At 29.6% G+C, this 27689-nt stretch overlaps 2 protein-coding genes across 4 annotated transcripts; both read right to left on the bottom strand.

The window, feature by feature from the left end:
- Positions 1-859: 859 nt before the first annotated feature.
- LOC114165811 ((+)-neomenthol dehydrogenase-like) lies at positions 860-17857 on the bottom strand. 3 transcript variants are annotated; one of them, XM_028050396.1, is made up of 6 exons: positions 17799-17857; positions 3043-3130; positions 2684-2930; positions 2167-2241; positions 1609-1785; positions 861-1424 (listed from the first exon to the last, which is right to left on the bottom strand). In XM_028050396.1, exons 2-6 carry the CDS (start codon positions 3060-3062, stop codon positions 1044-1046), a joined length of 900 nt encoding a protein of 299 aa, XP_027906197.1. In that variant the 5' UTR covers positions 3063-3130; positions 17799-17857; the 3' UTR covers positions 861-1043. The 3 variants fall into 3 exon arrangements, with proteins under 3 accessions (XP_027906199.1, XP_027906197.1, XP_027906198.1); XM_028050397.1 differs by having other exon boundaries at positions 3043-3106; positions 17799-17850; XM_028050398.1 differs by lacking the exon at positions 17799-17857 and having other exon boundaries at positions 860-1424; positions 3043-3069.
- LOC114165568 lies at positions 5266-24961 on the bottom strand. Its single transcript, XM_028050156.1, has 16 exons — positions 24944-24961; positions 24434-24497; positions 24068-24314; positions 21537-21611; positions 21001-21177; positions 20395-20769; positions 16023-16090; positions 15657-15903; positions 15106-15180; positions 14562-14738; positions 14052-14429; positions 7470-7501; positions 7105-7351; positions 6608-6682; positions 6099-6275; positions 5266-5808 (listed from the first exon to the last, which is right to left on the bottom strand). Exons 2-16 carry the CDS (start codon positions 24451-24453, stop codon positions 5428-5430), a joined length of 2751 nt encoding a protein of 916 aa, XP_027905957.1. The 5' UTR covers positions 24454-24497; positions 24944-24961; the 3' UTR covers positions 5266-5427.
- Between the last annotated feature and the right edge of the window lie 2728 nt (positions 24962-27689).

Genomic DNA, 27689 nt, shown 5'->3' with positions numbered 1-27689 from the left:
TCTTTGTTGTTTGTTAGGTAAGTTCTTAGCCTTTTTGAGTTGGATTAATTGTTTTCCTCCTGTGAGCAAAGTTATGGCACCTAGGTCACCTCTTCCACCACCTCCAACACTAAACATGCTTGATGTAGCTAGGACGATAGAAACTATAGTTGCAACTTTAACTCAACAGAGTGCTACCATGATGTAGTAACATCAAGCGTCGATACAACGACAAGAAGCATCCATCCAGCAACAATAGTTGGTCACATTTAAGAAAATAACTAAATTTGGTCACACTTTATCATCCATTTTTTTTACATACTCATTTATACAATCACATCTAATAATAAAATCACATTTTTATAATATTCATGAATAATTGCATAAAGGTCTTCGACTCATCCTCTTCTAATTGCAGAGTTGAGTTCCTTTCAAATAAAGTAATATTATTTATATACACTTATTTTATCTTACAAAATACACATTTTTATCATTCACAGTTTTTATTCTTTTACTATTTTTCTACAAATTACCCAATATTATTTTAAATAGTAATAATTTTTATTAGAAAATTACACTAATTTATCCATCAAACATTTTTCATTTACTATAATATCTGTGTTATTTTTTTTCTCTACTCTGTTATCTTCATAACGATCTCAGACTAATGCTAAAAAAGAAATTGACATGTATTTCTTTCTTTTAAGAATTGAATTTAACTAAATTTTACAAAACTAATTTATAAAATGAAGTTATATTTATTTATATACAGTAAATTCGACATATTTTTAGTTGACATATATCTATTTGACATAGAATCTCAAATTAGTCTTTTAATTTCTTCATATCTTATAAAACTACTAAAAACTTTTGCAAGTTTTCATATGTGAAATATGAATTACAGAAATAGGTTCAACAAACATAGTATGTAACTCAGAATAGTAATTGCATGACAATGACATTATGCAAATACAACATGATATTATGTGCTTAAAACAGATTCAACAATTGAGAAGCAAAAGCATCGGTTCTGTCCTCAAACCAGAAAATTGCATCACTGGAAATCAAAAGGAAGCGACATCAGTTCTGTAATAGAAGAGACCAGATGGAGAGCCATTAGGAAGCAGTGCAAGCCTGACAGGACTAGCAGCACCTTCTTCAACTGTTAGAAGCCCAGTGTTTGAAGTTATATCTGTCTTCACATAACCAGGACAAACACTGTTTATGCAGAATGATGGGTTTTTCTTTGCAAGGATTCTTGTGTATCCATTCATAGCAGCTTTTGACACAATATAGGCTCCTAGATACCTTGGCCACCCTTTACTCTCTAATGAACCTTCTTTGAAATCACTCAGAAACTTCTTCACTATTTCATCTATTTTCTCTTCTGTGAGGTTATCAGCATCACTCAACACTCCTCTTGCCCATGATTCCTTAGGAAAGCTCTGAATTTGACATGATTAAGCAACAAGACCTTAAGAAAATTAAAGGAACAGAGATGCAATAATGAACTAAATTCTGTTACAGGATAGTTTTGTATAAACTCAATGTCACATTGCATAACATATGGATTGGCTATTCATTAACTATTCAGAAGTTAATTTACTGGTACAAGAAGTTGTTGCCTACCTCTAACTGCCCCAGAATGGATGATACATTCACAATTGTTGGTGAATCAGACAATTGGAGGAGGGGCATGAGTGATTCTACAGTTATTTTAGTGCCATAGTAATTTATCTGCAAGCATTCTTCAGCTAACTCATATGTTTGAGTCATTGCCTTTGTTCCTTCTTCTTCTGATACAGCCTGCAGAATATGACAGCACTCTATCAACAAAGTTTTTCAAACCTCTAATAGTGTCCCCTGATCAAAATAAAACAATCACAACCTTTCTAACAGCTAATTTCTCTTGTTCTATCACTTTAACATTGCAAAAATGGCAAATTCCAATATTCTGAATACTACCAAGATAAGCAGGATAATTTAAGTAGAGTAATTAAACATTGCTGAAATGCCTAAGCTCCAACCAGAACTGATAAAAATTTTCACTGTTATCAAGTTAAGAATTAGCTGTTTAATAAAAAAATATTATAGTTCAGAGAGGTTGAATAGTATAAAGTCTTTCTGGGCGAGTGTACAACTTTATATGTCTATTAACTAGCATTTGGAAAAGGCCAAGATACTCACCCCACGCTTAAGGAGAACTGAAGGCAATAAACCAACGTCTTTGGTTACTGTTCCACCAATCCCGGCATTGTTAACCTGCATTGTACAATTTTTCTTAATGAAATATGCAAACATCTAAAATCACAGGTTATGAGACTCCCTTTGAAACAATCAAGAAAATTTATCAGTACTAAGTAACTAGATATGAAAGAAATCTTTCAAGTTGGTAACACAAAACTGAATCTCACTTAATACATAATGGAAGATGAAAAACACCAAATATAGAGCAAAATAAAAAAATATCTCACACATTCTTAACATTCAGAACCACAACTAAGATTCTAGCTATGAATAACAGCCGTAGCAACATGATTACACCGACATGCAAAAGCAAAGGGAACTAAGAAAAAAGTAAAAATTGATGTTCAGAATCATACAAAAAGAAAACTAATTGTTTCTGCACTTACGAGATTGCTGTGACAGACTTTCATTCACAACCAAATCAAAAGGGGAGAGAAGAATCAAAGATGAATTTTACCAGAATATCAAGTTTTCCAAACTTTGATTTGATAAAATCAGCGAGAGAAGCTACACTTGTTGCATCAGCCACATCCAGAAGATGAAACATCACAAGGTGAGATAGACCTGAGGCTTTTATTTTTTCCATTGCATGCAGACCCCTCTCTTCATTTCTTGCTGTGAGTACCACCTTGATCCCTGCTGAGGCTAATTGCTTAACTATCTCTAATCCAATACCTTTGTTTGCTCCTGTCACAACTGCATACCTGATAAACTCAAACCCACAAAGGTTAAAAGGAATTCACAAAAATGTAAGCTTTGAGTTCAACAACAAAATTGAAAGTTGAATAGAAAAACTAAAAAATGCCAATGTTCTACCTTTCTGTTGCCTCTCCCATCTTCAATTTCAACTTTCAACTGAGTTGTTGCAAACCTGTTGAGCCTGCTATCTTCTATAATGATAAAACTTTTACAGTAATAATGCCCCATCAGTTATTTCTGCAACTTTTATTAAATATGAAAAAGACAAGGGCTGAATTTCCTTGTAATTTGTGTATCCTTCTATTAATGATTCTCTTTTTGTGTAAAGATGAAAATACAGAACAGTAGGTTGTGAAAAAGAAAAATTCCAAATTCAGAACAGAGGACATGGTCTTCTTCAGCAGAGTTATATGTTTGTTTTCAAATTAAGGGAGCAGAATCTTATGATAATTAGGGTTTGGCCTGGTTGAACTCAATTTTCAAAGTTAAGAGGCAATATTGAAAAAAAAAATGACTCTGAAGATGATTATGTCGATAACTAGAGGACTTCGTCCGTTATTTTTTATTTTTTTTCACTCATTCATGATGCATGAATTAGATAGAATAAATAAATAAAATCATATCGATGCTTATTTATACTAAATGCTCATCATTTCAGCTTTTTCATTTATACTAAAAGCATTTGGTTTTAATTCCATAATATAAATTTTACATTTGCACTAAATGCAAACTTTTATTATATGAATTACCAAGATAAAATTTTAGTTTTAATTAGAAAACAACAGAAAGTATATATCCAAGATTGTTAATGATTAATGATTAATGTAAGCCTGTGCCAACACCCAAACCTCCTACGAGTGCATCTAAAGAAAGATGTTGATCAAGATTGTTAAAGTCGTGTCTTCCTCCTGGTTATCATCCTCTTCACCTTGTAATGTCAAATAATGCCTGTTACGACGTTTATGATTAAAGGAAAACTTTTCATCACAAAAATAACATAATATTTTCTCTCTTCGTAATTGCATCTGCTCCAGGTGTACTGAAAATTTTTTATTAAGAGGAATAGATGGTTAGGTAACAGAGGAGGCAGAAAAGCTTTTGGAAGTAGTTTACCTAGGGTGGCAATTAGGATCTGGTCGGTCTATAGGCTTGTACAGACCTGCGGTCCGTACGGGCTAGCCTGTAAGTCCGCATAAATTTTTTGTTTTTTTAAATTTACACTTGTGTATATTAATTATTTCTTTTATAGACTTTTGTATAAACGTTTCAAATTCTTGTATAACTGGAAAAGACAAATATTATGTAATTTTTAATGTTGTAAATTTAAAGAATACATTGTGTATGTCATAGTATGAATATGATGAAAATGTTGAATTATCAATTTATCATCTAATTCCCCAAATCTTTACTTAATTTTGTAAACTTCTTAAAGTTTTCCAATTTTTAAATATTAAAAGTTTTATCATAAAAATTAAAAAAATTAAATTTTTTTCTTTTTTTTAAAAGCGGCCCAAGTGGTATGCGGGACGGACGGGCCAATCCACGTTGTACAGGCCTAAACAGGCCATACCAGCCCGCATTGCCATCCTAATTTAGTGGAATGATTGGTTGTATTGGAAGGGTATGAAATGAGTATATAAATATTTTGGTGTCAAAATATTATTATTTATTAAAAAAGTCATTTATTTTATCTATGTAAGGTAACCGGTAAACTATTATTATCATTATTATTTATGTTTTATTCATGTACAGGGTCATTTTAGTTTATGATAATTTATTTAAAATATTAAAAATTTAAATTTAAATTTGTAAAGAAAATATAACTTTTTAGATCCTGAATTTTGACGCAAAATTAAAATTTGTTAATACATTTTTTATTTTCAAATTTTAAAAATAATGAATATAATCTTTTTAATCTAATTAATTAAATTTTTTTTAAAATGTGAAACAAGTTTTAAGTTATCATTTGAGTTATTGTTATGTAATTTAATACGTTCTCACTTCAATTTTGGTTGATTGATAAAAATATATCAAAGTTGTAAACAAAAATGAATTCCTTAATCCTAAATAAAATATATTAAAAGTTATAAACAATTCAGAGTATTAATTTTAGTTGGTGGTAGAAAAAAAAAAGTCATACGTGGATGTAACCTTACTGATTACACGATGAGTCTTGACACTACTCCCCACTTTATCTTAAAAGAAATTAACAAGCTTATTATGAATTATGTTATACCGATCTATTTACTTAGCTAAAGTGAATGGTTCAAACACTTCACTGTACGAATTTGGAAAAGATAAACAATACGGATGCCTCAAATTTGAAATAAATGCCTGTAGTACTTAAATGTTAATTTTATTGCATACATAGTTTAGACTTTATTAAGACACAAACAACACAAGTTTAATACAACATCATATAATGTGCTTAAAACAGGTTCAACAATTTAAAAGCAAAAGCATTGGTTTTGTCCTCAAACCAGAAAATTACATCACTGGAAATCAAAAGGAAGCCACATCAGCTCTGTGATAGAAGAGACCAGATGGGGAGCCATTAGGAAGCAGTGCAAGCCTGACAGGACTAGCAGCACCTTCTTCCACTGTTAGATAACCAGTGTTGAATGTTAGATCTGTCTTTACATAACCAGGGCAAACACTGTTTATGCAGAATGATGGGTTTTTCTTTGCAAGGATTCTTGTGTACCCATTTATAGCAGCTTTTGACATAATATAGGCACCCTTATACCTAGGCCACCCTTTACTGTCTAATGAACCTTCTTTGAAATCACTTAGAAATTTCTTCACTATTTCATCCACTTTCTCTTCTGTGAGGTTATCTGCATCACTCAGCACTCCTCTTGCCCATGATTCCTCAGGGATGTTCTGAATTTTACATGATTAAACAATAAGACCTTAAGGAAATTAAAGGAAAGGAGATGCAATAATGAACTAATATAAGTTTTGTATAATGTTTTTGTTTAAACTCATGGATAGCATATGGATTAACTTCTTAATTCAACCTTATAAAACTGACTTGTAAGATAAGGTTTGCGCTACTCATTTCAGCTTGTTACCAAAATTAAGAATTTCAAAGTTCAATCATCATTTGCCCTTTCAAGTCAGATTTCATGCAAAACCATTAAAATTTATTGGCACAAGAAGTTATTGCCTACCTCTAATTGCCCCACAGAGGACGATACATTCACAATTCTTGGTGAATCGGATAATTGGAGGAGGGGCATGAGTGATTCTACAGTTATTTTAGTGCCATAGTAATTTATTTGCAAGCATTCTTCTGCTAACTCGTATGTCTGAGTCATTGCCTTTGTTCCTTCTTCTTTTGTTGCAGCCTACAGAATATTGACAACACTCTATCAACAAAGTCTTTCAAACCTCTAATAATGTCCATCACTTTAACATTGCAAAAAGGGAAAATTCCAACATTCTGAATGCTATCAAGAAAAGCAGGATAATTTAAGTTCACAAATTAACATTACTGAAATGCCTAAGCTCCAACCACAATTGATCAAAGTTTTCACTGTGTTATCAAGTAAAGAATAAGCTGTTTAGTAAAAAAAAAAAATTGTAGTTCAGAGGGCTTGAACAGTATAAAGTCTTTCTGGACAAGTGTGCAGCTTTCAACATCCATTAACTAGCATTTGGAAAAGGCCTAGATACTCACCCCAGGCTTGAGGAGAACTGAACGCGATAATTCAATGTCTTTGGTTACTGCTCCAATAATCCCTGCATTGTTAACCTGCATTTTACAATTTCTCTTAATCAAATATGCAAACATCTAAAATCACAGGTTATGAGACTCCCTAAACAATCATGAAAAATTTATCACTACTCGATAACTAGATATGAAAGAAATCTTTCAAGTTGGTAACCCGAAACTGAATCATACTTAATACACAATGGAAGATGGAAAAGAGCATAACCTGATACATAATGAAGACAGATTACACCAAATAAAACACATTCTTAACATGCAGAACCACAACTAAGATTCTAACAACGAATAACAACCGTAGCAACATGATTACACCGACATGCAAAAGCAAAGGGAACTAAGAAAAAAGTAAAAACTAATTGTGTCTGCACTTACAAGATTGCTGTGACAGACTCTCATTCACAACCAAATCAAAAGGGGAGAGAAGAATCAAAGATGAATTTTACCAGAATATCAAGTTTTCCAAACTTTGATTTGATAAAATCAGCGAGAGAAGCTACACTTGTTGCATCAGCCACATCCAGAAGATGAAACATCACAAGGTGAGATAGACCTGAGGCTTTTATTTTTTCCATTGCATGCAGACCCCTCTCTTCATTTCTTGCTGTGAGTACCACCTTGATCCCTGCTGAGGCTAATTGCTTAACTATCTCTAATCCGATTCCTTTGTTTGCTCCTGTCACAACTGCATACCTGATAAACTCAAACCCACAAAGGTTAAAAGGAATTCACAAAATGTAAGATTTGAGTTCAACAACAAAAGTGAAAATTGAAAGCTGAATAACAAAACTAAAAAATGCCAATGTTCTACCTTTCTTTTTCCTCTCCCATCTTTGGTTTCAACTTTCAACTCAGTTGTTGCAAACCTGTTGAGCCTGCTATCTTTTATAATGTGAAAATTTTGACAGTAATAAAGCCCCATCAGTTATTTCTGCAACTCTTATTAAATATGAGAAAGAAAAGGTCTGAATTTCCTTGTAATTTGTGTATGTTGTATTAATGATTCTCTTTTTGCGTAAAGATAGAAATACAGAAGTGAAAAAGAAAATTTCCAAATTCAGAACAGGGGAGCATGGTCTTCTTCAGCAGAGCTATACGTTTATTTTATTTTATTGTTATAAATGAATTATTGAGTAATGAACACACAAAATAGATCTAAGAACAATTAATACCAATCTTAGTTAAAAATAAAAATAAAACATTTTATGATTATTTGTTTGAACAGTTCTTTTGAGAAAAGAAATGCAGAAAAAGATTAGGAAAACTTCCAAATTTTGAAACCTGACTTCCAAATTTTGAAACCTGACTTTAAACCTGCAGAAAAAGATTAATACCAGTTTTTATAGTATTTCTTAGTGCAACCTCTCTTTTTTTTCTTTTTTTCTTTTTTTACTTTTTCACTCATTCATGATTCATGAATTAGATAGAATAAATAAATAAAATCATATCAAAATGCTTATTTATACTAAATGCTCATCATTTCAGCTTTTATTTATACTAAAAGCATTTGGTTTTAATTCAATCAAAATAGAAATTTTACATTTGCACTAAATGCAAACTTTTAGTATATGAATTATCAAGATAAAATTTTAGTTTTGATTAGTAAACAACACAAAAGTATATATATATATATATATATATATATATATATATATATATATATATATATATAATTTTATTTTACTTTTTTGCACACACAATTTTTGTTTTAGTATTTGATTGATAAAATACAAAATGATAACCAATTCAAGAGAATATCCTAATAATAGAAGAGTATAGCTTTTTATGAATAAACATATATATATTTGTACACACAATTTTTGTCTTAATATTTGATTGAAAAAGTACAAATTGATAAGTAATTCAAGAGAATATCCTAAAAATAGAAGAGTATAGCTTTTGATGAATGAATTTAATGAATTAAAATTTTATGATTAAACATAATTGAATTAATGATTCTTATTTTTACGTAATAAGTACAATGAAATTAATTAAATAATTTTTTAATAAAAACTAAAAACAAATTATCTTATAAAGTTTTAACAATCAAAATACACAAGAAAAATTAAATCAAATATATCACAGTACTTAGATCTAAACTTTTAACAATATAACATATTTATTAAAAAATAATAAATAATAAATACGTAGGGCTGATTAAAAATCAAAATTACGGGTTAAGCCATTTATAATTTGAACATAATTTTATCTTTGATTACAAAACTCATGGTAACTTCCGGGAAATAATTTAGTCAATAAAAGAAATCAGGATTTTTCACATTTTTCCATTAACTTAATTAGTGATGTATTGATATTTCAAATTAAGTTATATATAATTACATATAATTTTTATTGATATCGATATTTGTTGATGAAATATTTAATTTATAAAATATTAATACTTAATTATATTTAACTTTATTAGTATTAATCAATAAATTATTTAATTTATAAAATAATAATATTTTTATGATAATAATAATTTATAATATTTTATGTTAATAATTTTAATATATATAATTTAAATTTAAATTCATAAAAAATAATTATATATTTGTTATATTGTTAATAATTAGTATACACTTTTTTAATATATATATATATATATATATATATATATAATTGTATTTTATTATTTTTAAAAATAAATATATGAGTGATATACGTATCCGTATATTATAAGTTAAAAGTAATTAAACAAATAGCTCATTTTTCTTGTAAACAAAATTTTCAAAATAAACAAAAATAAAGTGTCATGTCATATCCTTTTTAACTAACTTTAAGAAACAAATAAAAATAAATAAAACCAATATATGTAATTATAAGTGTCTTTAAGATGAACAAAATAAACTAACTTGTTCTGAATTTTTGAACTGTACTACTTTAATCCACACAAAACATTGATCTATTTTATATAAATATTAAATTGAACCATGCCTAAAAAGAGAAACTAAAATGTTTTTTTTTAATAGTCTAGTGCACTATCATGCTTGTTTAAATAAAAAGAAAAAGCTAACAAGGGAAAAGTGCAATTAGAGTGTTGTTTTTTAGAATAAAAAAGAAATAAATTATCATCAACTCATTATTTATCTCATTACCATAAAAAATAATTAGATAAAAACGGTTCTAAATATGTAAATGAAATCAAATTTATGACATGTTTTAAGCAATAGTTACAAAAATTAATTAAAGAAAAAGTTAAATATACTTTTAATTCTTAAATTAAATTTTAGTAAAATATTATCTTTAAAATTTTGGATCATTTTCGTATACCATCATTTAAAATGTGTAGATTTAATTATTTAATCAACTTTTGTTAAGTTTTTTTATGTTTGAAATACATTTCATAATGAAATTTAATAAATAAACTTAATAAAATTTAGTTTAAATAATTAAATTTATATAATTTTAAAGTTTGAGAATTAAATTAGATTAAAATTTAAAAAATAAATTAATTTCAAAATTAAAAATATATTTAACTTTGAAAAGCAGATTTCTATATATGTGATGCAGATGCATAAGTAAAATAAGTCAGGCTAGTTAATGTATTTTATAGGATAATTTAGTTTTAAACAATTTGATAAAAATAAATAAACTAGTTCAGCTTTATTTACTCATATAACAATTTTGCATTTCATCTTGGTTTTAATTAAATACATTCCCAGTGTATAGTTTAGTTTAATCAATTTATTTTGCTCTTATGTATTGTTTCCAGTATGTTCATTCATCATTATTTGTAGTTTTTGACATGTTTTTCAATTTTTTATATAACCAATAATAACAATAACATACTAATGGGGAATCAGAAAAGCACAAACCAACATAAATTTTTTACACTAATTTCTGTTTACTATTTTTTAAAGGACTAGAAACACAATAATTTTGACAATTTTTTAAGGGCTTATAAACAGAGAAAACATATTTAGGTACTTAAATCTGAACTTTAGTTTATCATTCTTGTATTAGGCACAATGTTTTTTTTTTTTTCCTATAATGGGCTATGAATCTATGATGGCGCAATTGTTAAAGTAAAAAAAAAAAATGCACAAAAAAGGTTTTTGGCCCAAATGCTCCATTTCTAATTTGTATATTTGTTCCTGTACCAAATAAAAGAAATTCAGTTACCTTATTTTTGTTTTGGAATAAAATTTTTGAAATGTATAAAATTTATTTTTGAAAGTTCATTCAATAATAAAATTGGAAGAAATTCAAGAAGTTTATTTGACTATTCTAATTTTATTGTAGAAACCAGCTTTGAGGATCACATTCTTCCATTGAAAAATGAAGATACCTGTACCTCCATAAATCCTGCCCTGCACCCTTATATAAAGAAAAAATCATTTTTACTCAAAACTTTCAAAAATTGAAAAGTATTAAAAAAATTAATTTATATAATTTAAAAGTTTTTAATTTCAGAATTATACAATCTAATTTAAAAAAAAATAGATAATGCAATTTGAACGTATTTTTTATTTTTAAAAATAACTTTTAAATTATAAAATCTTAGAAACAAAAACAATAAAAAAATGATATGAAAACTGTCGTGGAGGAAAAAAATGGGATTAAAAGGTATTTTCATTCTTCACTTCCATATTTTATTTTCTCAATTCATAATAGATATAATCTATTAATTAAAATACTCATGCATATAATTTAAATAAAAAAATATTTCTTTCAAAATATGCAAAGAATGGATTGTGTATTTTAGATTATAAAATAGTTTATCCAAAAATACACTCTAAAATTGTTATATTTATAAGTTTATAATTATTATTTTAATTGTGTTTCGTAGATTAAGTAATCTGGAACCAATCTATATTATGGAACAGATAATTCAAAATTATTTTCATATATATAATGTAATTCGACATATAATTCAGTATAATTTTTCATTAAGTAATCAAGAATATAATTATAGGTTACACAGAATATTTTAAATTATGTAGTTAAAAAATATTGTAGGTTACACAGTATAAAAATATTTTGGTGTCAAAATATTATTGTTTATTAAAAAAAATTATTTGTTTTAACAATGGTAAGTTAACCGGTTAACTATTATTATTATTATTATTATTATTATTATTATTATTATTATTATTGTTTATCCCTATATAAGGTTATTTTAGCTCATGATAATTTATTTAAAATATTACAATTTTAATTTAAACTTGAAAATAAAATAAAGAGTTTAAGTATGATTTTAGATTCTAAACTTTGACACAAAATTAAGATTTGTTGTCCAAAACTTTAAAATATTTTGGTTTTTAAATTTAAAAAATAAATGGATGTAGTGTTTTTAACCAAATTAATGTGTTAAACGCATTTTAAATTACCATTTGAATTTGTTCTTATATGGATGGAACCAAACGATCTCAAAAGCCTTCAGTCTTCTTTCTCTTTCCTCCTAACTCTCCTAATTCTGATCCACCTCCGGGAGTGGAGTACCAACAAATACTCCTACCCTCAAGTAATAGTCTGATTTTCTATATGCATTATATGAGTTCAAGATTAGATACCTTTTTAGTCATTGAATCGTCTCTTATATTACTTGGCATCACTCCCGACTTTATAACCTACAGGGCAATTTTCCTCCTTTCATTAAGCATTAAGAAATCTAATGAATATTGTAACTGCCTCGGACCTTAATGCAAGATAACATTTCTAAATTCCAATTGATGTTGGGCCTTTGAGTTCTTGAGCCTTTCTCACCTTTGTATCGCCAGTCCAGGATGTACCCGCCCTTTAGGCCGAGATGTGCCAGCAACCTCATTGGACCAGGGGGTGCACACTGTCCACAGTGGCTGAGAGGTACACAGACACTGGGCTGAGATGTACGCGGCCATCCACACCAAGTTGGGTCCATCCTCTTCTCTCCCTACCCTCCTTTGATAAACGCGCCTTAATTTGAACAACGTTCTCTCCGCTGTGCAGTTGGCCAAATACATCTCAACCCAGTGTCCTACTGTACTAATTCGTGGGACATACATGGACACCTTACACAGAATTGTTTACATAATTTGATATATTTTCGCTTCAATTTTGACCAAGGATCAAGATGTATCAAGTTTCGGATATGGTTAAATTCTTTAACCCTACTAAAATAAAACATATTAAAAGTAATCAACAATGAGTTGGTGGTAGAAAAGAAAAAAAAGCCATATGTGGATGTGACTAGGGATGTCAACGGGGCGGGTAGGGTACGGGTAGTAGTTCCTTCGTACCCTACCCGCTGGAAAAATATTTGCCCCGTACCCGTACCCATATCCGTCGGGTATCCGTTATGCGGGTACCCGTCTATTTTTTTCATATCCGCGGGTATCCACGGGTATCCACGGGTATTTACAAAAATATTTAAAAAAATAAATATTTAACCATAATTAGTGCTTAGATCAACAAGTCTCCTTTCTCCGATTGATTCTTGAAAAACAAACAAATAAAATATCACTACCAATTTATATTGTAGTTTATTTTTGAATAAAATATTAAAGAAATTACTAACTTCATCAATGTCCACCTCTTGCAACATTGTATAAAGTTTCATGTTGTCCAATTTTAATCTAGAAAAGCCTTAAAACATAAGAAGTTCAGTAAAAATTTCTAATAATCACTTAATTAAAATATCTAAGTAAAAGTGTTAATTTCATTACCTTCCATGTTGGTCCATAACCAGTCTTAGAGACATATCAATACCTCCACAATATATGGAAGTAATTTACTCATTTGTGGGGTAAGAATCTGACCACCATTATTGGATGAAGACTCATAATGTTGTTTACTAATATATATATATATATATATATATATATATATATATATATATATATATATATATATATATAAGGTAAAGTTTAGCGGATACGGGTATTCACGGGTACGGATACTATGATACCCGTACCCGCCCCGTTAACATGCGGGTATCAAAAATACCCATACCCGCGGGTAGCGGGTATCCATTTTTAATATCCATTTCCTACCCGTTGCGGGTTTTATCCGCGGATACCCGCGGGTACGGAATTTTTTGACATCCCTAGATGTGACCTTATTGATTAGACGATGAATCTTGACACTACTCCTCACTTTTTCTTAAAAGAAATTAACAAGTTAATTATGAATTATGATGTTCCAATCTATTTAGTAAGCTAAAGTGAATGGTTCAAACACTTCACTGTATGAATTTGGAAAAGATAAACAAATACGGATGTCTCAAATTTAAAATAAATGCCTGTAGTACTTAAATGTTAATTTTATTGCATACACAGTTTAGACTTTGTCAAGATACAAACAACACAAGTTTAATACAACATCATATAATGTGATTGAAACAGGTTCAACAATTGAGAAGCAAAAGCACTGGTTTTGTCCTCAAACCAGAAAATTACATCACTGGAAATCAAAAGGAAGCCACATCAGCTCTGTAATAGAAGAGACCAGATGGAGAGCCATTGGGAAGCAGTGCAAGCTTGACAGGACTAGCAGCACCTTCTTCCACTGTTAGAAAACCAGTGTTTGATGTTATATCTGTCTTCACATAACCAGGGCAAACACTGTTTATGCAGAATGATGGGTTTTTCTTTGCAAGGATTCTTGTGTATCCATTCATAGCAGCTTTTGACACAATATAGGCACCCATATACCTAGGCCACCCTTTACTCTCTAATGAACCTTCTTTGAAATCACTTAGAAACTTCTTCACTATTTCATCTATTTTCTCTTCTGTGAGGTTATCAGCATCACTCAACACTCCTCTTGCCCATGATTCCTTAGGGAAGTTCTGAATTTTACATGATTAAACAAAAAGACCTTAAGAAAGTTTGTATAATGTTTTTGTTTAGTATGTACTCTTTCCAGTCAGATTTCATGCAAAACCAATAAGAATTTATAGACACAAGAAGTTATTGCCTACCTGTAATTTCCCCTTAGAGGAGGACACATTCACAATTGTTGGTGAATGAGATAATTGGAGGAGGGGCATGAGTGATTCTACAGTTATTTTAGTGCCATAGTAATTTATTTGCAAGCATTCTTCTGCTAACTCATATGTTTGAGTCATTGCCTTTGCTCCATCTTCTTCTGATACAGCCTACAGAATATTGACAACACTCTATCAACAGAGTCTTTCAAACCTCTAATAATGTCCTCTCATCAAAATAAAACAATCACAACCTTTCTAACACCTACATTCTCATGTTCTATCACTTTAACATTGCAAAAAGGGAAAACTCCAACATTCTGAATACTATCAAGATAAGCCTAACATTGTTGAAATGCCTAAGCTCCAACCAGAATTGATAAAAGTTTTCACTGTGTTATCAAGTTAAGAATAAGCTGTTTATGAAAAAAATAATAATGTAGTTCAGAGATCTTGAACAGTATATAAAGTCTTTCTGGGCAAGTGTGCAGCTTTCAACATCCATTAACTAGCATCTGTAAAAGGCCTAGATACTCACCCCAGGGTTGAGGAGAACTGAAGGCAATAAATCAACGTCTTTGGTTATTGCTCCACCAATCCCTGCATTGTTAACCTGCATTGTACAATTTTCCTTAACGAAATATGCAAACATCTAAAATCACAGGTTATGAGATTCCCTTTGAAGCAATCAAGAAAATTTATCAGTACTCGATGACTAGATATGAAAGAAATCCTTCAAGTTGGTAACACGAAACTGAATCTTACTTAATACACAATTTGGAGATGAAAAAGAGCATAACCTGATACATAATGAAGACAGTTTACACCAAATAAAGAGCAAAATAAAAAAACATCTCGCACATTCTTAACATGCAGAATCAGAAGTAACATTCTAACAATGAATAACAGACGTAGCAACATGATTACACCGACATGCAAGCAAAGGGAACTGAGAAAAAAATGTAAAAATTGATGTTCAGCATCATACAAAAAGAAAACTAAGTGTGTCTGCACTTACAAGATTGCTGTGACAGACTTTCATTCACAACCAAATCAATAGGGGAGAGAAGAATCAAAGATGAATTTTACCAGAATATCAAGTTTTGCAAACTTTGATTTGATAAAATCTGCGAGAGAAGCTACACTGGTTGCATCAGCCACATCCAGCTGATGAAACATCACAAGGTGAGACAGAGCTGAGGCTTTTATTTTTTCCATTGCATGCAGACCCCTCTCTTCATTTCTTGCTGTAAGCACCACCTTGATCCCTGCTGAGGCTAATTGCTTAACTATCTCTAATCCAATTCCTTTGTTTGCTCCTGTCACAACTGCATACCTGATAAACTCAAACCCACCAAGGTCAAAAGGAATTCACAAAAATGTAAGATTTGAGTTCAACAACAAAATTGATAGTTGAAAGTTGAATAGAAAAACTAAAAAATGCCGATGTTCTACCTTTCTGTTGCCTCTCCCATCTTCAGTTTCAATCCAACTTTCAAGTCAGTTCTTGTAACCTGTTGAGCCTGTTAATGTCTTATTCTCTTGTAATGAGAAAATTTTAACAGTAATAATGCCCCATCAGCTATGTCTGCAACTAAAAGACTAATGCTGAATTTCCTTGTAATTTGTGTATCTTGTATTAATGATTCTCTTTTTGTGTAAAGATAAAAGTACAACAGAACAGAAGGTTGTGAAAAAGAAAAATTCCAAATTCAGAACAGAGGACATGGTCTTCGTCAGCAGGGTTATATGTTTATTTTCAAATTAAGGGAGCAGAATCTTATGATAATTAGGGTTTGGCCTGGTTGAACTCAATTTCCAAAGTTAAGAGGTAATATTGGACAAAAATGACTCTGAAGATGAGTATATCGTTAGCTAGAGGACTTTAGATATGATAAATAAATAAAATCATATTAAAATTTGGATATATTTAGTAGAGTTTTTGCTGGATTTTTTGGTTTATTAAATATTTAAAAATTTTATATTTTTTAATTGACTTTTTACTATTTGATTTATTTTGTTAATTGAATGATGTGGTGGTTATCTTATTCTCACCATCTTGTTTGTTTGTTTTTATATATATTAAGAAATGTCATATTTTGTCACTATTACAAAAAATGATTTTGCGAAGTAATAAATAACTTTTATTATTCTTATTAAAAATATGTTGAATATGGAAACTCTTATACTTCATAGGGACTTCTATGTCATCACTCATAAGGATTCCTATCATTATGGTATGATGGAATCATTCTGATCATCAAAAAGTTTTTATTGAAAATGATAAAAAGATTTTGTCATCTTATATTAAATACAAATATCATACTGTATTAACATATTTGAGTAGAAATAGGCAAGATGATGAGCCAAATAATAGTCACAACACCCTATAAAAAAATTTAATTAAAAAATATAAAATTTTGACTACTCATCCCCTTAATATTTTTTAATAAACTCAATTAAAAATATTTATGTTTATGAAAAAAAATTAATTAAATTAAATCTTATAAATATTATATTCTTGACATGTTTTTGAATTCCACGCATGCACCTCAAAGTAAACGAAGAAATATGTTATTCATAATTCAAATTATAAAATCTATATAAGCATTTCGTTTTAATTCAATCAAAATAGAAATTTTACATTTGCACTAAAGGCAAAACTTTTATTATATGAATTGTATATATAAAATTTTAGTTTTAATTAGAAAACAACACAAAAAAAGTATATATATATATATATATATATATATATATATATATATATATATATATATATAATTTTTTTTTTTGACAAAGTACAAATTGATAACCAATTCAGGATAATCGTTACTCTAAAAATAGAAGAGTCGTGCTTTTGATGAATGAATGTAATGATTTAAAATTTTGATTCAACATAAAATTTATACATCAATTTCCATACCTTTCGATTACATTTCCAAAAAATGTTGAAGCAAAATGCATTGAAAAAAAAAAGTAGATTATGTGTGAAAGGCAAAGAGGGAAGTCGTACAAATCATGAAACAAAACAATTTGTTGCTCAATATCTCTCACAAAAAAGAAACAGATATCTTACAAAAATGGAGAAAACAGTGGTCCTCACATAACCATTCTTGAAAGTCATCTTATCTTGAAACTAAAAAAACTGAGCCATAGATATAACAGAAGTTTAACAGAGAAGTTGGAAGAATATGATGCATGTGGAAGAAGAAGAAGAAGAGAAAAACCTACCTTCTTCCAATCTTAGAACCTTTTCTTCACCCTTTTCTCTTCTCTTTTCTTTCAATATATTCTCTGTGCCTTCTTTTCTTTTATACCACAAAATCAAACCAACTTTTCTGCTTTTACTTCTGAAAGGTATAGCCTACCCTACCATTAACATATACTAGTCAGAATGGTGTCCAAAACAAATTTCGCATTTAAACCACTGCTTTTAATTAATAACTTTCAATTTTGTATAAAAATTATAAAAAAGTCTAAATTTATATATATTTCTACCTTAAATAAAATTATATATTTCTAACTTAGACATAAAGAAATTTACAATAATATATTTGACCTATAATAAGTTCAAGTATATTTTAAGATAGTGAAATTTAAGTTTAATATAATTTTATAAAACTTTTTTGGTAATGTGATAATTACATTTACTTATTGTGAAGACATAGAAATTAGGATGTTAAGATGCAGAAGGTTTATTAAAAACTCATTTGAATATTTTACTAATAGAAGGCTAAACTATAGGAGTCCAAAATCAAGATAAGGCAAGCTAGTATTTTGTGTAAAATTGTCTTGTTCTGTGATGTGAATTATGTGGTTCTTTACAAATTGTATTGTTAAGCTTATTAGGTCTCAGAATTGTTTTTAATTTGGGACTGATCAATATATGGATGCAATGAATGATAAATTGTTTTAATTGGTTGAGATTTTTATAAATTTTGTGTACCATGATTTCTCTATGTTGTGAAACTCAAAGGGTTTTGTCTAAATGGTATGACTTGAATTAGAAATTCATATTTTAATATAAAAAGTGTGGAAGTATTTAGACAAATCAATTTGAGCATCCTAAGGTAGAAAAATCCAAATGGGTATGAATGTGCTGATGCAGCGCTGCACACACCACCAATATCGTTATATACTAGTTCGAAAATCCCAAGTTAGAGACCTCTAGGAGGTAGCGTTGGGCGCCCCGTGAGCTTCCAAATTTAATTTATTCTTTATATTTGTTATTTTTTTTCAATTCATTCTCAATTTTTTTTTTAAAAGTTGAACAATATTATTCAAATTAAGATCAAATTTAATTTTTATATAAATATTATACAATTTGTATTAAAATATTTCTAATTTAGGGCTAGGGTTGGTTTAAAATTAGAATGAAAATTTTGAAAGTGAAAACTAACACTTGGTTTAAAATTTCAAGAGTTTAAAAATCACATAAACTATTTAATACTTTATGTGATTCTTAGGTTAAAAATCAATTAAATAGTCTAACTTAAAAATTAGTTTAGCATTTATATAAAAATTAAATTTGTTATAAACTTGGGAAGGGAAAAAATTGCTCAATTAAAAAATATGGGACCGAATTGAATAAAAATAATGAATATAAGGACTAAATTGAATATAAGATACTAACACTAACTCATGTCATTGAATCTGACATGTGGCAGTCGTGGCACTACTACTACCATGTGACATGATGATACCTTAACACATGAATATTTTATTTTTAAATTAAGAAAAAAAAAAAAAACATAAACTGGATATGTGACATACACGGATTGTCATTAGTTATTTAGACAGTGTTAACAAAAAAAAGACTAAATTGAACAAAGTTGACAAAAATGAGAAGCTTATTGAACAAAAATGAAAAGGATTAAATTCACAAAACAGAATGAAAATAAAGACTAAATTAGTATTTTAACCAAGAAAGAAAGAGAAGTTTGAAGGATAATGTCAAATAAATGTTTAAAAAAAATTAGATATCAAAATATCATTTGTTCAAAAAGAAAAAAATTCATATATTTTATCTAGGGTTAATTATGTTTTTCGTCCCCCAACTATCTGTGTTTTTTGGTTTTAGTTCTCATCTAAAGGTTGATCCATTTCAGTCCCTGACCTTTTATAATGTATGGAATTGGTCTCCGATTTTAAATTCTGTTAGCATGAATTGACATCTGACTAAAACAAACAAATACCGATAGTTGGGGGACAAAAAATATAATTAACCCTTTTATCTATGATATCCAATAAACTATTTTGTTTGTTACGTCCATGTATAAGATTATTTCAACTTATGATAATTTGAACTCAAAAATAAAATAAAAGATATTAAAAGTAATCGAGAATTAATTGGAGTTGGTGGAAGAAGAAAGTCATATGTGGATGTAACATTATTGATTAGAAGATGAAATCTTCAAGCAACTCCCTACTTTTTCTTTAAAGAAATTAATAAGCTTATTATGAATTATGATGTTCAAATCTATTTGCTACGCTCAAGTGAATGGTTCAAACACTTCACTGTATGAATTTGGATAGATAAACAAATATGGATGTCTCAAATTTAAAATAAATGCCTGTAATACTTAAATATTAATTTTATTTCATACACAGTTCAGACTTTGTTGAGATACAAACAACACAAGTTTAAAACAACACATGATATAATGTGCTCTAAAATAGGTTCACTGTAGAATAGTAATTGACAACATGACAATGACATTATCCAAATACAACATCATATAATATGCTTGAAACAGGTTCAACAATTGAGAAGTAAAAGCACTGGTTTTGTCCTCAAACCAGAAAACTGCATCATTGGAAATCAAAAGGAAGCCACATCAGTTCTGAAATAGAAGAGACCAGATGGAGAACCATTGGGAAGCAGTGCAAGCCTGACAGGACTAGCAGCACCTTCTTCCACTGTTAGAAAACCAGTGTTTGATGTTATATCTGTCTTCACATAACCAGGACAAACACTGTTTATGCACAATGATGGGTTTTTCTTTGCAAGGATTCTTGTGTACCCATTCATAGCAGCTTTCGACACAATATAGGCTCCTAGATACCTTGGCCACCCTTTACTCTCTAATGAACCTTCTTTGAAATCACTCAGGAACTTCTTCACTATTTCATCTATTTTCTCTTCAGTCAGGTTATCAGCATCACTCAACACTCCTCTTGCCCATGATTCCTTAGGGAAACTCTGAATTTGACATGATTAAACAACAAGACCTTAAGAAAATTAAAACGAGATGCAATAATAAACTAATATCTGTTATAGGAAAGTTTTGAATAAACTCAAGGTTACATTGCATAACATATGGATTGGCTATTCATTAAGTATTCAGAAGAGATGAAGTTATTGGCACAATCAATTGCTGTTTATCCAGAAAAATAAGAAAAGAATTTATTGGCACAAGAAGTTGGTGCCTACCTCTAACTGCCCAAGAAAGGACGATACATTCACAATTGTTGGTGAATCGGATAATTGGAGGAGGGGCATGAGTGATTCTACAGTTATTTTAGTGCCATAGTAATTTATTTGCAGGCATTCTTCACCTAACTCATATGTTTGAGTCAATGTCTTTGTTCCTTCCTCATCTGGTACCACCTAAAAATAATGGCAACTTAATCACTATTAGTCCTTCCTACATTCAAAAGATTTATTGAGCCTTCTGGAAATAACTAGCAAAATAGCCTAATCATTAATTAACCTTGCAAAATAAGAACCACTTCCAAAAACCATATATAATTCCTTAACTTTGTGTTGGGCTTAACAACAAATGCAAGTTCATGATATGATATGAGAATTTCGCAAGCCTTTATAAACTCTTCTTTTACCATTTCAATAGTTGACATGGGATGGGATGTAGAATTTCAAATGGTCATGAAAAGTTGCAAACTTTAGGTCCCTTTTAGACAACTTTCCATATCCATTAATTAGATTTCACAACACGATTAGAGTCTTACCCCACGATTCAGGATTAGTGTACTTATTAAATCACTGTCTTCGATTACAATTCCGCTAATTCCTGCATTGTTAACCTGCATGGAACAACATTTCATACTGAAACATGCTAACACAAAATTTACTGGATGTGAAAAACCGATTCCCTTCAAACCATTAAAAAAAGATTATCCTAACTATGAGTAGATGTAAAAGGAATCTGTCAAATGGATTCAATGGCAACGGAAGCTCACTTAATACCAAATATTACAAAAATAGAAGGAGCATAATCATCCCTTTACCAAATGAAGAAAAGTAAAATAAAGGAGATATATAAAATGCTCAATCTCTTTTTATCCCCATGTGGTTGGTTCCAGTATCGTAAAACTATAGTGGGTGGATGAGATCATCATGGATATTTAGAAAGAGGAATGATAACTAAGATAAATAACTAAGATAAAAAGAAACATTCAAAACTCTTAAACAAATGGACTTTAATAATTCAACAAGACTATAAGTTGATATATATATATATATATATATATATATATATATATATATATTTATTTATTTGGATCTCCGACATTATCTTTATTATTGATGGGTTGTTTGATATGATGAATGATAAGATAGAGAGAAGAAACATCAAATTTTTTTAAGATGTACTTTAGATATCTTTAATACCGTAATAAGAAGTAAACATAATAAAATAACTCCATCTTAATAACTCAATCTTAGAATATCAACTTCAACTTGTAATATAAGATTTGTATTTTTGTAAATTTTTCTTATTTCTAGTCAAGGTAGAATCTCTAATAAAAAAGTCTAACAACTTAGCTAATAACAAGAATCATTTATTCATACTCACATAATTAACATTCTAAAATTGAATAACTAATGGTAAGGGTGAACAAAAAATCCAATTTTCATGATCCAATCCATTTTTTCTCTTATCCAATCCATTTAATATCCATTTTATTAAAAATCCAATCCATTTAAAATCTATTTTATTGGATTTTGATTTCAATATGATCTACATTTTATATATTTTATGGATTGGATATCCATTCTCTAAATCTAGATTTTCGAAATGGATAATTCAAAATATTCAATCCAAATTTTCAATTTATATTTTTGGTTAGGTTAGGCTAAAGATCGAGACGGACTAGCCCAAATTTAGTCGTATTTGACTGAGTTGGCGTGACCTTATACGAAATTTTGCCGAATTCGACCGAATTTAGTCAAGTCAGTCCCGATCGAAATTTGTCCCAGCCGGTCATGGACAAAATTTGGAAGTATTCGGTCGAGTTGATCTCGACCCAAATTTGACTACATTGGGCTGACTCGAACCAGAAAAAATTTGACCGTATTCGGTCGAGTCGGCCTTGGCCCAAATTTGGCCGTATTCGACTAAGACGGCCTAGGATGAAATTTGGCCGTATTCAAATGAGCCGGTCACGATCAACATTTGGTCGTATTCAACCGGGTCGTCCACGACCAAAATTCGTCTGAATTCAGTCGAGTCAGCTCCGGTCAGAATTCGGTCGTGTTGGCCTCGACCGAAATTTGGCTGAGTTGGTCTCGACCTAAATTTGGCTGAGTTGGTCTCGACCTAAATTTGGCCGAATTCAGTTGAGTTGGCCATGACCAAAATTTGATCGAGTCGGCCCTAGCCCAAATTTAGTGTATTCTGTCGAGTAAGTCCCAAACAAAAGTTGGCTGTATTTAGCTGATTCTGACGTGATCGAAAATTGGCCATATTCAACCAAGTTGGTCCCGACTAACGAATTTAGTGGATTCAACCCTGATCGAAATTTGACTGATCAAGCCCTGACCCAAATGTGGCCATATTTGGCCAAGTAGGCTCTGGCCAAAATTTGGTCGTATTAGGAAAAATCGGCCTTGGCCGAAATTCAGCATAATCCAGTCAAGTCGATCTCTACTGAAATTTTGCCAAGTCGGCCTTGACCCAAATTTGGTCATGTTGTCCCCGATTGAAATTCGTTCAAATTCGGTCGAGTCGACCACAGCCAAAATTTGGCCGAATTTGACCAAGTCGGGCTCGACAAAAATTCGGTCGGCCCCGATCGAACGTCAGTCGAATCCGTTCCATGCTGAAATTTGGCCTCGTTGGCCCCGAAAATAAATCTGTCAAATTCTATGGTGTCGGTTTTATGGACAAAAGTTTTAGAAAATTCAATTTTAATTTATTTTATGAAAAATGAATTCTGGATTTTGAACTTGATCCAAGTATTTGGATCTGGATTTAAACTTGATCCAAATATTTGGATCTGGATTTTAAAAAAATTCATTCTACTTTTTCCCAAAAATTGGATTTGAATCGAAAATCTAATCCAATTTTTTTTGTTCCAAAATAGATACGGATTAAATCATTAAAAATTCAATCCATGATTACTCCACACGGTAGCCAGCAGGATGAGCACACCAAAGCAACAATCTTTCACTTTTAACAGAAGCTTAAGCATGGAGGATTTCTGTGACAAACTTTAACTTAGAACAAAAGAAAGAGAGAAGCATCAGAGTCTGACTTTACCAGAATATCAAGTTTACCAAATTTGGATTTGATAAAATGTGCGAGAGAAGCTACACTAGCAGCATCAGCAACATCTAACTGATGAAACAGCACAAGATGAGAAAGACCTGAGGCTTTGAGTGTTTGCAATGCTTGAAGACCCCTCTCTTCATTCCTTGCAGTGAGCACCACCTTTATTCCTTTTGAAGCTAACTGCTTAACTATCTCTAATCCAATTCCTTTGTTTGCACCTGTCACAACTGCATACCTGATAAACTCAACCCAACAGAGTTTAAAAGGAATACACAAAAATGTAAGATTTGAGTTCAACAACAAAATTGAAAATCGAAAGGTGAATAAGAAAACTAAATAATGCCAATGTTCTACCTTTCTGTTGCCTCTCCCATCTTCAGTTTCAACTTTCAACTCAGTTCTTGCAAACCTGTTGTGCCTGTTAATGTCATATTCTTTTATAGTAAGAAAATTTTAGCAGTAATAATGCCCCATGAGGTATGTCTGCAACTCTTGTTAAATATGAAAAAGACAAATGCTGCAATTCCTTGTAATTTGTGTATCCTTGTATTAACGATTCTCTTTTTATGTAAAGATGAAAATACAGAACAAAAGGTTGTGAAAAAGAGAAATTCCAAATTCAGAACAGAGGACATGGTCTTTTTCGGCAGAGTTGTATGTTTATCTATTTTTTATTATTATAAATGAATGAATAAGTAATGAACACACAAAATAGATCTAAGAACAATTAATACCAATTTTACTTAAAAATAAAAACAAAGAAATAGAAAGAGATAGTCTATGATTAAAGTTTTCTTTTTGAGATAGAGAAAAGTGATGGCACTAAACAGAAAAGAAATGCAGCAAAAGATTGAGAAAAACTACCAAATTTTGATTACTGACTTTCTACTCTAATAAAATGATTGCCAGTTTTTATAGTATTTCTTAGTGCAACGTGCTTGATTTGGCATACCAAATTTGAAATTAGAGAGCAGAATGTTATGATGATTAGGGTTTGGAGTGGTTGAACTCAATTTTCAAAGTATGTCGGTATGTCCTCTTTTTCTTGACGTTTTCAATCATTCATGATGCATGAATTAGATAGAATAAATAAGTAATCATATCAAAATGCTTATTTATACTAAATGCTCACCTTCTCAGTCAAACAATGTGTTCTTTATTAAATAAGTTATTTGTCTAACCTTTTCTCATGTGAAATGTGTTTTTAATTTTTCAATATAGGTCGACAGTCCGCAGTAAGAAACTCCATTCCAATCCTCGTTAAATTACTACCTTAAAGATAAGACGGTATATAATTTTTTAAATATACAAGATATCATGTGAGTAGACAGTAATATTATAATATTATTAAATTAATATATAAAATAAATTTATATTTATTAAGAATAAATAGAGAAAAAAATGATTGATGAATGAAAAAAAAATTATTTAGATAGTTTTATAGAAAATATATAAAACTAATGAAATAATTATATTATAAATAATAAAATAAAAATAAATAATTATGGATATAAAAGAGGATATCTTTATTACATATAGTTATAGATGAATATGTTTGAATTATAATAAATTTGATACTTTTAGTATAGTTTTTACCAAATTTTTTGGTTTATTAAGTATATAAATCTTTTATATTTTTTAATTGAGTTTTTACGCTTTGATTTATTAAATGACCGAAACAATGTCTCTCCTTATGGATGGATAGAATATTTTGGTTATCCAATAAATTCTTCAGACTTAAATATTTTTTTGGTGAAAATCGAAATTTGCACCTCTTCAAAATTTTAACGAATTTTAGTTTTTAAAAAATATGTAAATTTAGTTATTTTAACTACATTTTGTTAAATTTATTTGACGTTTCAAATACATTTTTGTTTCAAAGTTAGTTGAGAAATGTGATTAAACCGTTAAAATAAATTATCAAAATTTAATTAAAATAACTAAATCCACACATTTATAAAGATAAGGACTAAATTGATTCGAAACGTATTAATATTTTAAATCTATTCCCTACCAGATGATGTTCCTTTGACTCATTCTATTTTATATTGAACTATTGTTGGGAGTCTGGTTTATCTTACTATGACTCGTCCAAACATTGCTTATGTTATTAGTCAGCTTGTTTCAGCTTCAACAATAGTTCATTGGATTGTTATTCTTTGTATTCTTAGATATCTTCGGGACACTCAATTTTACTTTTTTTTGCTTTCTTCTATGTCGTCTTTAGACTTGCGTGTCTATTGTTATATAGATTGGAATGATAATCCTAATGATCGAAAATCCATTACTGTGTGGTGTATTTTTCTTTGGTTCTCATGAAATTTTATTTGGTATTCTAATTTAAAATATATATAATTATAATATAATTTATTTCTAAATATTTGATATTAAAGAAATAACACTCATTCTAATATTGAATATTTAATAATATTATGTTTCCTTTATCGTAGTTTTCTATTATTTAATAAAAATTAATTAATTGATATTGAAATAGTAAGAAAGTATGTATAAGTACGGGTACGAGTATATAACCATTACCATGTGGAGATGAAACAAAAATTTGATACCAGTTGAGTTTTTATATGGGTATATAGATGAATTTTTTCTCTGAAAATGAATATGGGTAGCAAAACCTGTTTCCGCCCCACGGTGTCTCGTTCCCACCCCTACATATAACATAGAAGTTTAATAGAGAATGTAGAAGAGTATGAATGCATGTGAATGAATAGATATTTTATGTGAACAAATATTTTTCATAAAATATTATTTACGGTGAAATGATATATTTGCATTTATAATTAAAAATAATCTAGTTTTATTCTTCAAATATTCAAAAATATTTTGATTCCAAAAATTTAAAATAAATACTGTAATACTTAAATATTGATTTTATTGCATAGACACTTTGATGGACCTGCGTGTACACACAAAAATCTACAAATGCATCGTTTGATCTTGTTAAAATTATTAGCAAATATATGGAAAAAAATTATTTTGCTCCCTCCATCTTATATACTTTTATATATTTGTTCTCCTAGTTTTGCCTCCTCTAATTCTTTAATTGGAGTGAGATCCAATTAATTCTAATTGCCACAATCGATTTAGGTTCAAACACTCCACACTATTGCAAAATAAGCTTTTTATATCTACATTATTATACCTGTTCAAATCTACCATGTATAAAAGAAGAGGCAGATAACAATTTTGTAAATAATGTGAGATCTTCTATGCCGATTCTACTTTCAACCGATATAGGAATTAATGTGGTGACATTTTTGTAATATTGGAGCAGACTTTTTATACTGATTATAGCTAGAATTGGTAAAAATTTCATATATATATATATATATATATATATATATATATATATATATATATATATATAATCTTTTTTAGTTTTGAAAGAGATATTACACTTGTTGGACCTTGTAACCGACATAGTATGTTTCCCATTTCTTTCCTTCAATCCCTAACACGATTCTTTTGTCTCCAACACAGTTTTTAATTGCGTCGATGCTCCCACTTCCCAAGTTTGCGAAGTCGTCGTTCCCAACAATCATTGTCACTGTGCGAAGTCGCCTACGAAGTCGTCGTCAGCGTCACGCGTCGT

The sequence above is a fragment of the Vigna unguiculata genome, chromosome 10 (genome assembly GCF_004118075.2).
Source record: "Vigna unguiculata cultivar IT97K-499-35 chromosome 10, ASM411807v1, whole genome shotgun sequence".
Classification (NCBI taxonomy): Eukaryota; Viridiplantae; Streptophyta; class Magnoliopsida; order Fabales; family Fabaceae; genus Vigna; species Vigna unguiculata.
The sequence above is the reverse complement of the archived record's forward strand: the minus strand, read 5'-3'. Positions and strand labels throughout refer to the sequence as shown.